The sequence below is a fragment of the Nyctibius grandis genome, chromosome 8, assembly GCF_013368605.1.
Source record: "Nyctibius grandis isolate bNycGra1 chromosome 8, bNycGra1.pri, whole genome shotgun sequence".
Classification (NCBI taxonomy): Eukaryota; Metazoa; Chordata; class Aves; order Nyctibiiformes; family Nyctibiidae; genus Nyctibius; species Nyctibius grandis.
Genome location: NC_090665.1, coordinates 39,255,169 through 39,270,241, shown reverse-complemented (window position 1 = coordinate 39,270,241; position 15,073 = coordinate 39,255,169). Strand labels below are relative to the sequence as shown.

The 15,073-nt window shown below is 40.0% G+C and overlaps 1 protein-coding gene across 1 annotated transcript in view; it reads left to right on the top strand.

Annotated features, from left to right (window-relative positions):
* The window catches only part of TESK2 (testis associated actin remodelling kinase 2), an 82,930-nt gene that overhangs the window by 21,065 nt on the left and 46,792 nt on the right, over positions 1-15,073 (top strand). Inside the window, exon 3 of the mRNA XM_068406908.1 lies at positions 4,886-5,007. Coding sequence (XP_068263009.1) covers positions 4,886-5,007 — 122 coding nt within the window. The remainder of the gene's footprint in view (positions 1-4,885; positions 5,008-15,073) is intronic.

The window sequence follows — 15,073 nt, the reverse complement described above, 5'->3', positions numbered from 1 at the left end:
GGACAGGTGAAGGTAAAATGGTGAGATGATGATTGAGGTGTGTGTAAAAGAACGAAGAAAGAATTGGTGTGGGTGCTAGAGAGGCAACATGATTTTATGTAGTAGACTGTATAAGATCTGTAAATGTAATTCAGTATTGAGGCTGGGTACTAGAAGAGGGAAAGGTAAGAAAAAACTGGAAAGCAATTAAATGCAGTTTTGGAAGAGAACAGTGACAAAATACTTCCAAATCATTGTTGTATAGTTGGAAAAGAATGCAAATGCAATGAAAAACTGGGGGCAGAACTGTAACTTGTATTGGCAGATTTATAACATCAATATTAGGAAATGTTCTTCTGATGCTCATTCCAAGGACACCTGGAAAGGTGCAGTTAATAGTAAAGGTCAAAAAGGCCTTGTGAAAGATGAAATCGGGCTAGATTTCAGCTATTGCTTAAATGCTCCTCCCCCTTCAGTCCAGGCAAAAAGTGGAAGTAATATAAAGGTTTGGATTTTCAGAAAGCCCTGACATAGCTATGACTTAATAAATAATTATTTAAATGATATTTAGGGTTTAAAGAATTATATTGATAAGCAGCAAGCTGAAAATGAAAACCACCAATTTTTGCAGGATATTCCTTGTGTGAACTCAGTACAGCATTTATATAGCGACTAGTTCTTTTGAGTGTGAGTCCTACTCAGTCACTATTATGAGATTTCCTTCAAATATGTTACTATTTCTGTACCTGGATCCACGACTTCCTCTACTTCTCACCTTCTTCTAAAGGAAGGGGTAAGGTCCGGGATCAGAACATGGTTTGGTGAAACAGTGAGCGGGCAGGCCATGCAGCTAGCCATAGCCAGGTCAAAGTACTTACAAAGTATTTTGATCCTAGAAGAATCAGAGTGCAAAGGGACAGTTTAACAGCCTGCCAGCAATAAAACAGGGAGGCAATATCTGGTTACTGTGACCTCAGAGATGGAGACACACAGGTAAGCAGACTGAGAAGTCAGAAGCGTGTGCAAAGCAGCATGGGAAAGCAGCTGTAGGATTGTCAGAATATTTCTAAGCAGAGACATGATCATCCAGACATCACTGAAAGGTTACTTGCTCTGATATGCAAGGAACCCTAATTAATAATAATGTCAACGGCTTTAAAAGCTTTACAGCAATCTGCTAGTTGCATCAGTGAAAGGTTTGAATTGCATGAGTGGATCCCTGCTTATGTTGAGTATACAGGCATAAGCCTGAGGCAGACTGCCTTGTAAACAAATGTTAAATTGGATCAGCAATGTTTCCAAAATATTTACTAGTTTTCCTTCTGAAGCAGTCAAGTGGTTGAAACATCACTTCCATGCTTTCATTGCACAGAGGTAGCCTGAAAGGAGATGAAGGATTAAAACTAAACTGTTTAGTAGTGTTTTGGCAAGGGATGCCAAAATAGACCCAAATTTTGTCTAGGGTATGACTGACAGGTAAGTAGGCACTGAGGGTAGTGTAACTGATAGCTCCTTCTAGGTAGATGATCCAGAGCTTGACTGAGACCTTAAAGACAGGACCTGTATGTTCCTTGTTGGCAGTCCGTTCTTGCCAAGGAAATACAGTTTGTCAGCAATGCTTCAGAGGAGAGAACGCAATTAGCCTTATGTATATTCCAAGTGACGAGCATCGTGTTCCATAATATATAAACTGGTACTTGATTTTATTCATAATATTGGGTATTGTCCTCTTGAGAAGATGCCCTCCCACCTTCAGTTCTGCTTCTTCCTCCTTGCTTAAAGGGTAGCTAGCAAGAGAGGAAGAGTCCCTGTTTTTCCACCTCTCCTTAGGTTTAAGTAATTTGCTGTTCTGTCAGATTCGTCAGGAATACATCCTCCAACATCAGAACAATATGCAGAAGTTCAAATAAAATCACTGGCCTTACTTTACAATGTCTTTTTAAGGGAAACAGTGTTGGGTGCTATTTAGAGACCAGTTGCATGGACAGAATATGCTATATATGCTAGTAATTTGAGCTATTTCCAAGCACGGGGAAAATGATATTATAAAACAAATTAACAAAAAACCCCCATACCTCACCACTGAACCTTATTCAGTCTATCAAGACTGAAAAGACTCCAGAATATCCTTCTGAAATGGAGGATGAAAAATTTTGTCTTGGGAAAAGCGGCTCAGTTTTCTCTGGATGTGGAGTTAGAACTGTCAGACCTTTGAGAGCAGCTGCTGACCACTTCCTCTTGTGTATCAGACCTGAAAATGCAGGAAGCGTGCAGGACACAGTGCCCCAAAAACTTACCCATCTTCTTTTCTGAGGTTTCCCTAGCCCAAGAAGAGTGGTCAGAACAAGGAAAAGGCAAAGAACAACGAAGAAGGTCCTGTGATAGGTTCTGCTTTTACCTCCGAGTTGAGGCAAAAGGACTTGAAATGTTGGCACGGAACTGAGTGAATTATAGAAAAGGGCAGGAAATTAAGAGATAGCTAGCAGAGTTAATGAGAAGGCAAATACTGTTTAAGACCACACTCCATCTGAGTTCCTGCTCACCTTCTACCTCTATTCATTCCCTCTTGGCAGACCTTGAAGCTTCTATGTTAGTGGAAAGCTGATTTCTGAGGAAGTTCTGTTGAGAGCATCTCTCTGCCTTTAGGAGTTAAGTTCCTTCAAATTCTTTCCTATTCCCTGAAAACCCCAGATTACTCCACCATAACACCCAAGATTCCTAACCCTTTTCCCAGAGGAGGGTTGCTGATTTAGCTGCTGTGTATAGATTCAAAGCTTTCAAATTGTCCTTTTTTCTTAATTTAAATTTGCATTGTTGGAACAAATCTTCCTTTCTTAAGTCTGTGAAAGCATTTTTTAAAATTTTTTGTTCCTCAGCCAAAGCATTACTGCTAATAAAACTAAGGTATAACTAAAATATAGATTTTAAAAGTCTGTATATAGACATTGACCTGTCCAATTTACCTTGTTCATTCAAATTGGTTGGGTATGCAAAAGCTGCATAATTAATGAAAGCACACAATAGACACCGGAAACCTGACAAGTAACAATAAACCTCATCAACTTAACATGCAATCGTCCCACTTAAAACCAATAAGCATGCCAAACAGGCAAGACAGGTTACGTGCAGCAGGATTCTAGGTTATCTTGTTATAATGCATTAAAGCTGTAGTTCAACCAGTTTTATTTTAAAGCCAATATTGCCACTGAAAGGAGGAGTCCCATGCTTATGAACTTGCTGCTGGTTTCTGTGCTCAGTGCTGCTTTCTATATCCTTCTCCACCTCCATTCTCTGATCCTTCTTGCTCTGGGATTACTTGGTGAATGTGGGTGAGGCAGCTGAAGGAGCTCATGGGCAGGGGGAGGAAGCAGGAGAAAAAGCATCTGTGGGCTCTTTTTCTACTCACTCAGCCCCTTGATGTTGTTTACCACACTCCACTGCGATGTTTCCAGTGCTACCCCATCCTTCAAAAAAGGATGGGAACAGGCAACTCGGAAGAATTAAGCCAAGCACACATCTGAAACGTGACACCCCTTCCTCCCAGTACATCCCTGTGCTGAATTCATGGTGCTTTTTGTCTAGGTGAGAATGTTCAGCTGAAATATGCCCCTTGTACTTGCAGATATGGTGTGCAAATAAAACTTGAAAATGGGTACCATTTGCTGCCTCAGACCTGCCAGTGAGCCTCACCTCCAAAAAACACACCCAGCTTTCTTCTTGCATCAGCTTATCATGAGTTCAGCTGTTCTTTCTGTAACTCACATATCACAGCTGAAGAAGCCTTTTATTGGAAAAGATGAGCAGAGTCTCCCGGAATAAAAGGAGTCAGGCTGCCATTGTTTAAAATAGAGGTAGTTCCTGTGTACCTACATCATAATGTAGATTTCTGTTTTAAATTAGAAAGCTGATGAGAGTCTTAAATTCTTGCATCACAGACTTTTCTAAACTAATCTCCGTAAACATGAATGAATTTGCCATGGTGGTAGTGCAGTGCTTTGAGAAGCACACCTTTTCTGGTTTTGAGCTGCAGGTACTGATGTAGGAAGAAAATAATGCAAACACAGTTTCCATGAGTGCTACCAGTATGTATGTGGGAATGCCCAACTGCAAGGAAATGTCAAGGACTGGCAAGCCTTACACTATCATGACAACTCCTTTCTAGTAGTAGCACACATCTAGATAACATTGGTCCGTTTGCTATGACAGATAGGCTAGTTTGAGAGTATCAAGTTAGAAATGGCCACAATCATGCATTTCTGACTAGGGAAGGTAACTCTGAATGGTGTGCTGGTTCTGCGCAGTTGTTAGAGAAGTCCTCTTTTTTCATGCTGACGCTCTGCAGCTGCTACTAACATCCTAGACTAGGTGATACCGTGTCCAGTAGCCTCTCTGCTTTGCAGCAGGGGTTGGTATGAATGCTTTCTGTCCACTGAATGTATAGTCTGGTTCGTGGTCTTGGCTCAGAAGTAAACATTGAATACCTCCAAAATCTGCCCTGTAGCTGTAATCAGCAGGTCCTCTCATAACCTGTTCTGTGCGACAATGACACCAACCACTGCAGTGGGAAAAGAAAAAGGGTATGGGTGGAATGAAGGTAGTTTCATAGGTCTTGGCACAGGAAATTTTTTCTCCCTGGACAAGTAAGTGGCTTCCTTCACTTGTACTAAGAAGCTGATAATTTTTTTTCCAACTTCTCAAGCTTTCCGTCATCACCAGTTGCAAGAGAAGAGCAAAGTAAGTTTTCATATTTGGATAGTATGCTTAGTCATCTGTGTGATAAAGCCTACAGAAATCAGAGTATAGATAAAGTCATTTGTCATGAAGGATCTCTAAGTTGTACTACAACATTACTGGGTTTTCAGTCTTGCGTTTCATATCCTTACCATTTTTCGTTTGTATCCTGTAGGTAAGGCACAGAACTTCAGACCAGGTAATGGCTTTGAAGATGAACACACTGAACAGCAACAGAGCAAACATGCTGAAAGAGGTTCAACTTATGAACAGACTCTCACATCCAAACATCTTAAGGTATACTGGCTTTTTTCTGAATCGTATAGAGATAGGTTGTCTTTAGTAGACCTTTCTTGTTTCCAATTTTTTTTTTATTACAGCTGTGTCTGTTGTGAGTGTGTTAGGATCAGCTTCTAATTTAATAGATGAAGGGAGGAGGAGGAAGAAAAGAGAAAGAAAAGACCTGAGCAAATTGAAAAAACATGATTTTGGTATCTGGAGTTTACCAGTAATGAGTAACTTACTTCAGAAGAAAACAAGTTTTCACCTTATAAATTTCTGATGAATCAGTAAAATGATATGAAGAGTGAAACTTTGTTTCTCTTCTTGAATTTAAATTATCGCAAATTTAACACCATTCAAATAATGCGTGGTTACTAATCTTGCAGATTAACAATGCAAAGTGCCATAGCGTCCTCATTTTTAGGGCTGTTTTCTAGTTTTTAGCATTTTCTTACTGTAGTATTGCAAGGTGGGATAAGAGGGACTGAAGAAAAGAAGCGAGAGTTGAAGTAATCTGATTTATCTGCTCTTGAAAGGAAAAAGGTAGTTCTTGTTTTGGAATAGACTACTGGATGCAAATTCAAAATGTTTGAATGTGTATCTTGTTATTCCTTAAATCTTTTCAGTCTTGGTTACTCTTTTATGATGATGGGACAAGCAATTAACATAGTTAGCTGAAGCCATGATATTAAGAAGTTTAAAAGTGCAATGACAGTGCACCAAATAACCTGTTCTCCTAAACTACTGTTGCACAGCTGGGATCCATTTTGATAGTCTCAGGCAGTATAGCTCTTTCTGAAAAGTTCTGGAGACTTAATTTCCTCTTCTTCACTGGACTGTTAAGTAGTACAGGCATAGTGCTGATTCCTAAAATCCTTTATAACCAGTTTTTCTGATCATTGAAATCCTGTCTGAGTCTTCATCAGCTGATGTGTAACAATACTATCTTGTTTGTTTCACTCAGTGTTTATGAGGAGACATATCAGAAGCATTTGGACTACCTGTAGGGAGTATTCCATTAATTCATGCCTATCTTCTATTATTTTTCCTTAAAAGCCCCAAAACCTGTGAACATAGAGAATTTTTACTCATAGTAAACTGTATTGGTTTTATCGCAGTATATTTGTTCAAGTGTTGTAGTAATCTGTCCCTAATTAGAATTCTTAGTCCGTTTTCTCTGTTCCACAGTGAGGTGAGTTCCCAGCAACTCCTCTGGCGCTTCTGTTTGTTTGTTTGTTGTTTTGTTTTTTAATGATGTCAGATATCTGGCTTTTTAGGTTTTAGGATCGTTAATTGTTTCTTATATCTATCCACCACTTCCTTTCCCTCAGAATCCTTAGATAAGCAGTGTATCATCCTGGGGACTGATACAGCTGCTGTTTTAGTAAGGTTTGTGGAAAGAATAACTTCACAGGATTGGCATTGTCAGAGTCATGCAGTCAGTACATTTCATCAGTTTCTTTATCAACTTGGTGTGGTTTGTAAATCTTTTTTTTTAAAAAACATCTAGCTTTACAACTCTGTTCGAAATAAAGTATTTAATTTTTAATTAAATTAAAGGGGAAGTCATGCTTAACCAACTTAATAGCCTTTTATGAGGACATAACCCGGTGGATAGATGATGGTAAAGCTGTGGATGTGGTCTATCTTGATTTCAGTAAAGCGTTTGACACTGTCTCCCACAGCATCCTTGCAGCTAAACTGAGGAAGTGTGGTCTGGATGATTGGTTAGTGAGGTGGATTGTGAACTGGCTGAAGGAAAGAAGCCAGCGAGTGGTGGTCAATGGGACAGAGTCCAGTTGGAGGCCTGTGTCTAGCAGAGTCCCTCAAGGGTTGGTACTGGGACCAGTACTATTCCATATATTCATTAATGACTTGGATGAGGCAATAGAGTGCACTGTCAGCAAGTTCGCTGATGGCACTAAACTGGGAGGAGTGGCTGACGCACCGGAAGGCTGCGCAGCCATTCAGAGAGACCTGGACAGGCTGGAGAGTTGGGCGGGGAGAAACTTAATGAAATATAACAAGGGCAAGTGTAGAGTCCTGCATCTGGGCAAGAACAACCCCATGTACCAGTACAAGTTGGGGACAGAGCTGTTGGAGAGCAGCGTAGGGGAAAGGGACCTGGGGGTCCTAGTGGACAACAGGATGACCATGAGCCAGCAGTGTGCCCTTGTGGCCAAGAAGGCCAATGGCATCCTGGGGTGTATTAGAAGGGGTGTGGTTAGCAGGTCAAGAGAGGTTCTCCTCCCCCTCTGCTCTGCCCTGGTGAGGCCGCATCTGGAATATTGTGTCCAGTTCTGGGCCCCTCAGTTCAAGAAGGACAGGGAACTGCTAGAGAGAGTCCAGCGCAGAGCCACGAAGATGATTAAGGGGGTGGAACATCTCCCTTATGAGGAGAGGCTGAGGGAGCTGGGTCTCTTTAGCTTGGAGAAGAGGAGACTGAGGGGTGACCTCATTAATGTTTATAAATATGTAAAGGGCAAGTGTCATGAGGATGGAGCCAGGCTCTTCTCAGTGACTTCCCTTGACAGGACAAGGGGCAATGGGTGCAAGCTGGAACACAGGAGGTTCCACATAAATATGAGGAAAAACTTCTTTACGGTGAGGGTAACCGAACACTGGAACAGGCTGCCCGGAGAGGTTGTGGAGTCTCCTTCTCTGGAGACATTCAACACCCACCTGGACACGTTCCTGTGTGATATGGTCTAGGTAATCCTGCTCTGGCAGGGGGATTGGACTAGATGATCTTTCGAGGTCCCTTCCAATCCCTGTGATTCTGTGATTCTGTGATTCTGTGATTCTGTGATTCTGTGATTCTGTGATTCTGTGATTCTGTGATTCTGTGATTCTGTGATTCTGTGATTCTGTGATTCTGTGATTCTGTGATTCTGTGATTTGGGCTGGGGTGAGGGAAAGTACGAAAGGGGTAGTTTGACAGGCAAAAAGCATTCAGTTGCAGCTTAATGTAACCCTGCCTGTCCTTGAATGGAGTTACACAGGTGTTGCTGAGAACAAAAGTTATTGTCCTTAGTTCTGAGTAATAGCTGAAATTTAAATGTCTTATGATGTCTAAGAGATCTTACTGATGATATACTGGTCCCCTCTGGCCTTAGAGCCTATGAATAATTTGAAGTCAGTGGTGTTGCGTAGATGGTCCTGAAGAAAGAACAATAACATACTGATTTATGCATGAAGCAGAACAGGAATTCCATTTAGTTTCCCAGTTATTACACAGAATTGATAGAGAACTCTTTTTTTCTGTGTGCTCAACTAAGCAGTTAGGAGTAAATACATAAGAAATAAATGACTTAAATAGAAACGGTTTATCTTTGCATAATTTGTTTTGAAGAATAAACTACACTTGCTTTATGAATTGCTTGATTTGAGGTTTCTTCAAAGAGAATTGGTTCTCTGGCAAAAAATATTGCCTTTTTCTTACGTATTAGTGTCCTGGTTTTGCAGGGATAAAATTTATAGAATCACTTTTCTGTTGTTACATTTTGTTTCAGTTTGTGGCCAGCTGTGGTGTGGTGATCAAGGCCATTAGCAGTGAAAGCCAGGGTAGCTGACCCAGGCTGGCCCACAGGTGTATTCTGTGACATCAAGGTCAGGTTCACTATAAATGGGAAAGCTTGTGGGGATGGGTGGGTGTTTTTGCTCTGCTCTTTTCTCCCTCTTTCACCTTCTCCTCTCTTCTCAACGGTTGTGATCCCTGGAGCGACTTGCTACCACTCCATGGGCTGAGTATAACTTTGTGTCTTTTGTATTAGTATTGATATTAGTTTTCTTATTTTATTAAATCTGTTTAAATTTCTACCCATGAGTCTCTCTCCTTTTCCTAATTCCCTTTCTTAGCTGGGGAGGGGTCTTGGGTGATAGAACAACTGGTTATTGTTTAGCCCTGGGTGCCGGCTAAACAGAGACAATTAGGTAAGTACCCTTGCTGCAGGCAGCAAGGACATTCCTATAGAAAATGCAAAAGAGAAAACTGTATTCAGTTTTAGTTTATTCTTTTCTTGAATAATAATACACAGTAAAAACTATTATTTTTCTTTATGTAGCAGATAATTTGGTGGTTTTGTCTGTTAGTTGTGTGTCGTTTTTTTGGTTTAGAATCACTAAGTGCAGTGTTTCCAGTCCCTTTATATCTGGGAGAAGATTTTGCCCTTTTTAAATGTTACCTGCCTATGTGTCTGTATATACCTGTATATATTCAGACACATGTATGCAAACATCTGTATTTGTTTCAGAAACCTATAAATCATTAGTGCTTCTGCTAGTGTTGTAAAAATTAGTTTAAGACCTATTTCCCACTTTAGAAACATATTTAAAATAGTATTTGATAATAATGTGGGTGAAAACATCGTGTTGTCAAGTAAGAGCAGCTGGAGCAGTACTGCTGAGAGGTCACTAGAAAATGTTCTACAACAACATGTTCCTGCTGAAGCATTTTCTGGGATTATTTTTGGAAATTTTAAGCTTGTATTAGTATTTAAAGGGAATGATCCTCTTCCAAGAAGTTCTAATGTATAATTTCCCCTTTCCAGGGACTATGAGCTACCTCAGTTTGCTGTTAAATGTTACTTTCTTCACTTAATTTCTGTCCTTTGAAGTTCTTCCTCTGTGTTACTGGGTCAGCTGTTTTGTCACTACCATCAAGTCTAATTATTTATTGATTAGTCACTGGATCTCCTCCACATGCCTTGAAGGTGTGCTCTGATTTTATGCAATATATACATCTGTACTTCATCTTCTGTAAACTCTAGGACTACCTATTGTTAACTTACAGTGTAAACAAGTTACTTTCCTTAGTAACTTAGTATCTGTTTGCCAGTAATGATACTAGTAGATTCTTAGGCTGAAATGTTGAGGTCATGTGCAGTAGAGCAGTTAATTGTAGCAGGTTGGAGGGTTGCGAGTCCCTCTGATATCAAATGGTTTGTAAAATTATGAAACTGGATAGATAACTGGCTTTATGGCATCCAAAGTCTGCTCTCAACCTATTTCAACACATGCAGTTCAGTCAGTTAATGTTTTAGAGAGTGAATGGCAGATTCAGCAATGATGCATTTATTTTAGTATACTATAATCTTCCTTAATCTGGGTGTGGTTATGTTTCTGAACATCCTGATGCTTTAGTACCTAAAATTTGTAACTGAATCAATGTTTTTGTCCTAGAACTCTTCCTTGGTTTATATGAACTAAGTGATATGGAAGAGAGAAGAGATTCCTCTTCCTAGTATATTTGATAGTCAAAAATCATTGTTATCCTTTGGATGATTAAAAAACCCATCCCTTTGCCAATGCTCCAAAATACATAGCAACTTTTTACAAGCTATCCATTCCGATGTGCCCACAGTTAACTTCTAGACGTTATTGCAAAGATTCTTGTATTTTTTGCCATTGATTGCATTGATGTGAATAATAAATACTGCTGACTATTTGAAACTGCTTTTGCTACTGTGCTGTCCATATCAACTCATTTTCACAGTTACAGATGCCTTTGGAGATTTTTATCCTAGCCTGCAATCACCATTCTGGAGTGTGACTTTGTCAGTACTTGCTGACTTTCTTCCATTCCTTAGCTCGGTAGAGATTACCTAGAGGCAGGTCTGTGTTTTTACCTTGGTGACATTTTTGTACTACTTTAGGAGCTAGAGTTGTGTCGCTGTGTTTCAGTTTCCCTGCTTCTAACAGTTGGTGAAGTATCAGTCTAGTTTGAAAATAACTTGTGTTGCTGAGCCTGGAGTGAAATGCAAACTTTAAATAACCCCACTCATTTCAGTATTTCTGTGCACAAATTCTGTTCTTGGCCAGTTATGTGGATCCATCTTGATCAGAAGACTGATCTAAGTGTAGAGCTTAGTTTTCACTTACCAAGTTCCCAGTAAGTATACCATCCCCATGGTAGCATCACAAAGATTCTAGTGGTCAAATATATACATATATACAAAACACCATTTTCTAATACATTTTCCATCAAGAAAATGAGAAAGGGATTATTTTAGCAAAAATTGAACCTCTTTGTCAGTCTGTTAAGGATGTTTTGGAATAGAAGACTCTAGCTCTTGCAGCTACATTGGCATGATGGTAAAAAGTAAGGTGGTTTTTTTAATCATTCCCTCTTGCTTCCTATTTCAATTAGCAGATGAGATTCCAGAGGCAGAGTAGATTTTAACTGTAATGTAGTAACTTTTTGTTCAGTCACTGTCAGGTGATCATAAGAAACTATGTATGAAAGATCTGCTTTTTTTGTTTTTGCTTTTTTTTTTTCCCCAGGGACCAGCTTAGCGATATTTGAGGAGTGGATAGGGCAAACGCAGACTAATGGTGTTCATGGAGTGCTCTGCTCTGTTTCTGCCATCATCCCCATCTCATATCATCTTTTATCTCCACCTCACTCCTGCATGAAAACTAAACATGGAGGACTAAAATGCTTTTCTGCCTCTGATCTACACTTCTCCTTGCCCTGGGTGTGGGATGTACTGGCTCTATAACATCTTTTCTCAAAACAAATGGTGAAAGCAGGAGTGGAAGAGTGAGCTGGGGTCCTGGTTTGCACCATGTGATGTTTACTATAGCTGCTTTGATACAGGTTGGCTGGTACATAGTAAGATTGTAATTGCTGGGGTCAGGGGAACCAGAGGTTTGGAGCATTTCTTTACTTCCTTACTAGCTTGTGTCACATTTAAAGCTCAGTGCTGTTCAAGGCTTGGGTTAGATCTGGTACCAGGGTTATGAAAGGTCTGGTGTATGCTTGTAAATGTTTTTCACTGCTTTGTTGCTTCTCTAAGTGCTGATGTGCTGCCATAATAATGAGTTTTTACCCAAGTCAAAGTAAGAAAATAGGGCTGGAAAGGACTCAAGAAATCTCTGTCTTTGTGTTGTGTCCTAGGCTGGGAGCCTTAGGGCTGCAGCCTGAGAGAAGTGATACCTTTTCATTCTGGTAATGTCTTACAGGTGTGTTTTTCTCATTTTCACAAATGAAGTGGTGTGCTAACACAGATTCTCCCATCTCCTGTGCTGTCTCTTAAATCATTCTATCTTCAATTTTGAGATAGGATTTCAGTCTTTAATATCACTACTGTTTGCATGAAAAAGTATTTCTTTATTTGATCTGTACCTTGGGGACTTCATTTAAAACATTCTGTACACAGAAAGCCTTAACTCATGTCCTAAGCGCTCTCATGGGAGCACTCGGAGGGTTGCTGTGTGTTTGGGAGTGAGCGTGCAGGCAGATTGACTCGTTGATTAAATCCACCTTCTTGTGTGTGCATGCACACACACCAATAAGCAAGCAGTGTGCGTATTACATGAACTTCTTTCAAGGAGAATTTTATTTCGTCTCCTTTCAGACAAATCGAGCACCCTGGGAACACAATACCATTTTTTTTGTGTGCAGTTTTCTCCTATCAAACCTTCCTTTTTGTGAATTTACTTGTGATTGACTTTGTTACAATAGGCAGAAGGATGGCTTTTGTCTTTTAACATCCTTTGTCTTGTATTGAACAGTGCTTTAACAGAAAAGAAAAATACTTCTTTCTGAGTAATGTGGTTATCAAAAAGGAGTATTTCAGAAGCGCTGTGCACAAGACAGCAGAAGAGAGGCTGTATGTGTTGTGTATAATATGTTACAGAAGGGACAGATGAAATGCCTTACCTCTATGTCTTGAATCAAAATGCAAGTGTAGAAAACTTAAGATACATTTTTAATCTGGCATGGTGCTTAACACATTAAGGAAGGTCTTAATGCAGCCTTAATATTCACCCTCTTTGTTCTCCAACAGTCAGTGCAGTGAAATAAGCATCTGTCTTTTGACCTTGTTTCTCTTTGTGTTACTGAGCTCATATGAGAGATTTTTGCATTGATATGTTTAGTTTGTTTCTTATTTTTAATGTTATCAAACTTGCAGTCAGACTGAACTGAAAGCATTCTGGGTAACTGCTGTTAACAGACTAAGAAATATCCAGAGTACCTTCTCTTGCTCTTGTCTAGGAGGGCAGGTATTCCAGATTGAGGAACAACCTGGTTTATGGAAAGAGACTTTCATCTAGTCCAACCCCCTGCCAAAGCAGGTTCACCTAGAGCATGTTGCACAGGGCTGCATCCAGGTGGGTTTTGAATATCTCCAGAGAAGGAGACTCCACAACCTCCCTGGGCAGCCTGTTCCAGTGCTCTGCCACCCTCAAGAAGTTCCTCCTCATATTCAGATGGAACTTCCCATGTTTCAGCTTGTGCCCATTGCCCCTTGTCCTGTCACTGGGCACCACTGAGAAAGTCTGGCCCCATCCTCTTGACACCCACCCCTAAGGTATTTGTAAGTGTTGATAAGATTCCCTCTCAGTATTCTCTTCTCCAAGCTGAACAGACCTAGCTCTCTCAGCCTCTCCTCATAAGAGAGGTGCTCCAGTCCTCTGATCATCTTTGTAGCCCTTTGCTGTACTCTCTCCAGTAATTCCTTATCTTTCTTGAACTGGGGGGCCCAAAACTGCACACAGTACTCCAGGTGTGGCCTCACCAGGGCCGTGTAGAGGGGCAGGATAACCTCCCTTGACCTGTTGGCCACACTCTTCCTAATGCACCCCAGGATACCATTGGCCTTCCTGGCCACAAGGGCACATTGCTGGCTCATGGTGGACAACAAGCTCACCAGAACACCCAGGTGTGTCTTTCAACATCTGAACATTGCTGACATTTGTTAGAAAGCATTTTGTGGTGGAAACATGCTGTGCTGTATTTAGTAGGGTGTACTCAAATAGCATCCTTCATATTTGCAGCTTCTGGGGAAACTTTTCCAACCACTGGTTATGACTTTGGACATGCTGCAGCTTTCCTGATAAGGCCAGATACAGTCTTGAAAATAAACTTCCTTCAGTCGGCAAATGGTCTCCTGTTTTGTGGATGACAGTCTCATTGAAGCTTCTTCCAACTAGAAATGCTTATAGGAAGTGTAACCTTTGGCTGACAAGACGTTCTGCTGAAGTTCACCTACAAGCACATTTTGGCTCTGGAAACAGTGTGTCTAGCCAACAGGAATAATCTTGGCTGTACTGAGCCAGCATGTCAGCTTCCTATCCACAGAACTTGGAATCGCATCTGGGGTGATGTCAGAAATTGAAATCTTATGTTAAGTCTTACTTGGTAATTGTATTTCCTGGTAGCAGCTGCATGTGTTATCTTTTAGTGAAAATGCTTTCCAGCAGTGTTTTGTAGCAGTACTTGGCTTAACCAAGAGGCTTATTATTGCTTGATACAGCAGTTAAGAAGTTGTTTTCCAGGAATTTGGATCACTAGAGGTCTATTCTATCAATCTATTTTCCAGAGTCTGAAAACTGAGATTCTTGACACAAAGTTTAAATGATTTCAGTATGTTGCTTGTAAACTCATTAATTCTGTCTTTATCAGTATATCTGGTTTCTCTTTTCCTGGGTAATAACTTCTAAATACGTTTATAAATGTATCTTTATGTCCAGCTTTTTTCCATGAGATCATGATATTGAGCTTTGCTTTTAATTTCTGATTTAAAGTTAGAAATGTATGTCTTTCCCAGTAGAAACCCTAAATGTTTAAGAATTTTTGAACTCTCACTCTTGGTAACTTGAGCCAGTGTGTCTTTTCTGCCTTAAGTGTCAGTTCACAAAGGTAATGAATATGTTTGCATTGAGACTTCCCTTGACCAAAACAGGTTGGTAGAAAAAGTTAAGTTCTACCAGTATTTGGGTGATAGTGATGGTTTTTTCCTGTTTGGTAAAGATGAGACAAGAAATTTAATTTTGACAAAATTTTGATAAATTCTTAATTGCATTAATATTTTAGAATTAAGTCGAATACAATGAATTCCTAATTTGAAAGTAATGTAATATACTTTTACAAAGGAAGAGTTGATATATAGATGAAAACATTATTATTTTTAATTATTAAGCCTCAGGTTTTTTTGAGTGAAAATACTACAGTACTGGGTTAACCTTGTGTCATTATCATGCCTGATAGCTCTGGAAACTTTCAGAATGCATGAAGGAAGAAACAGATTTCTGCTCTGGAGGAGTCTGGATTTCTTAGTCTCAGGAAGCTTAATTT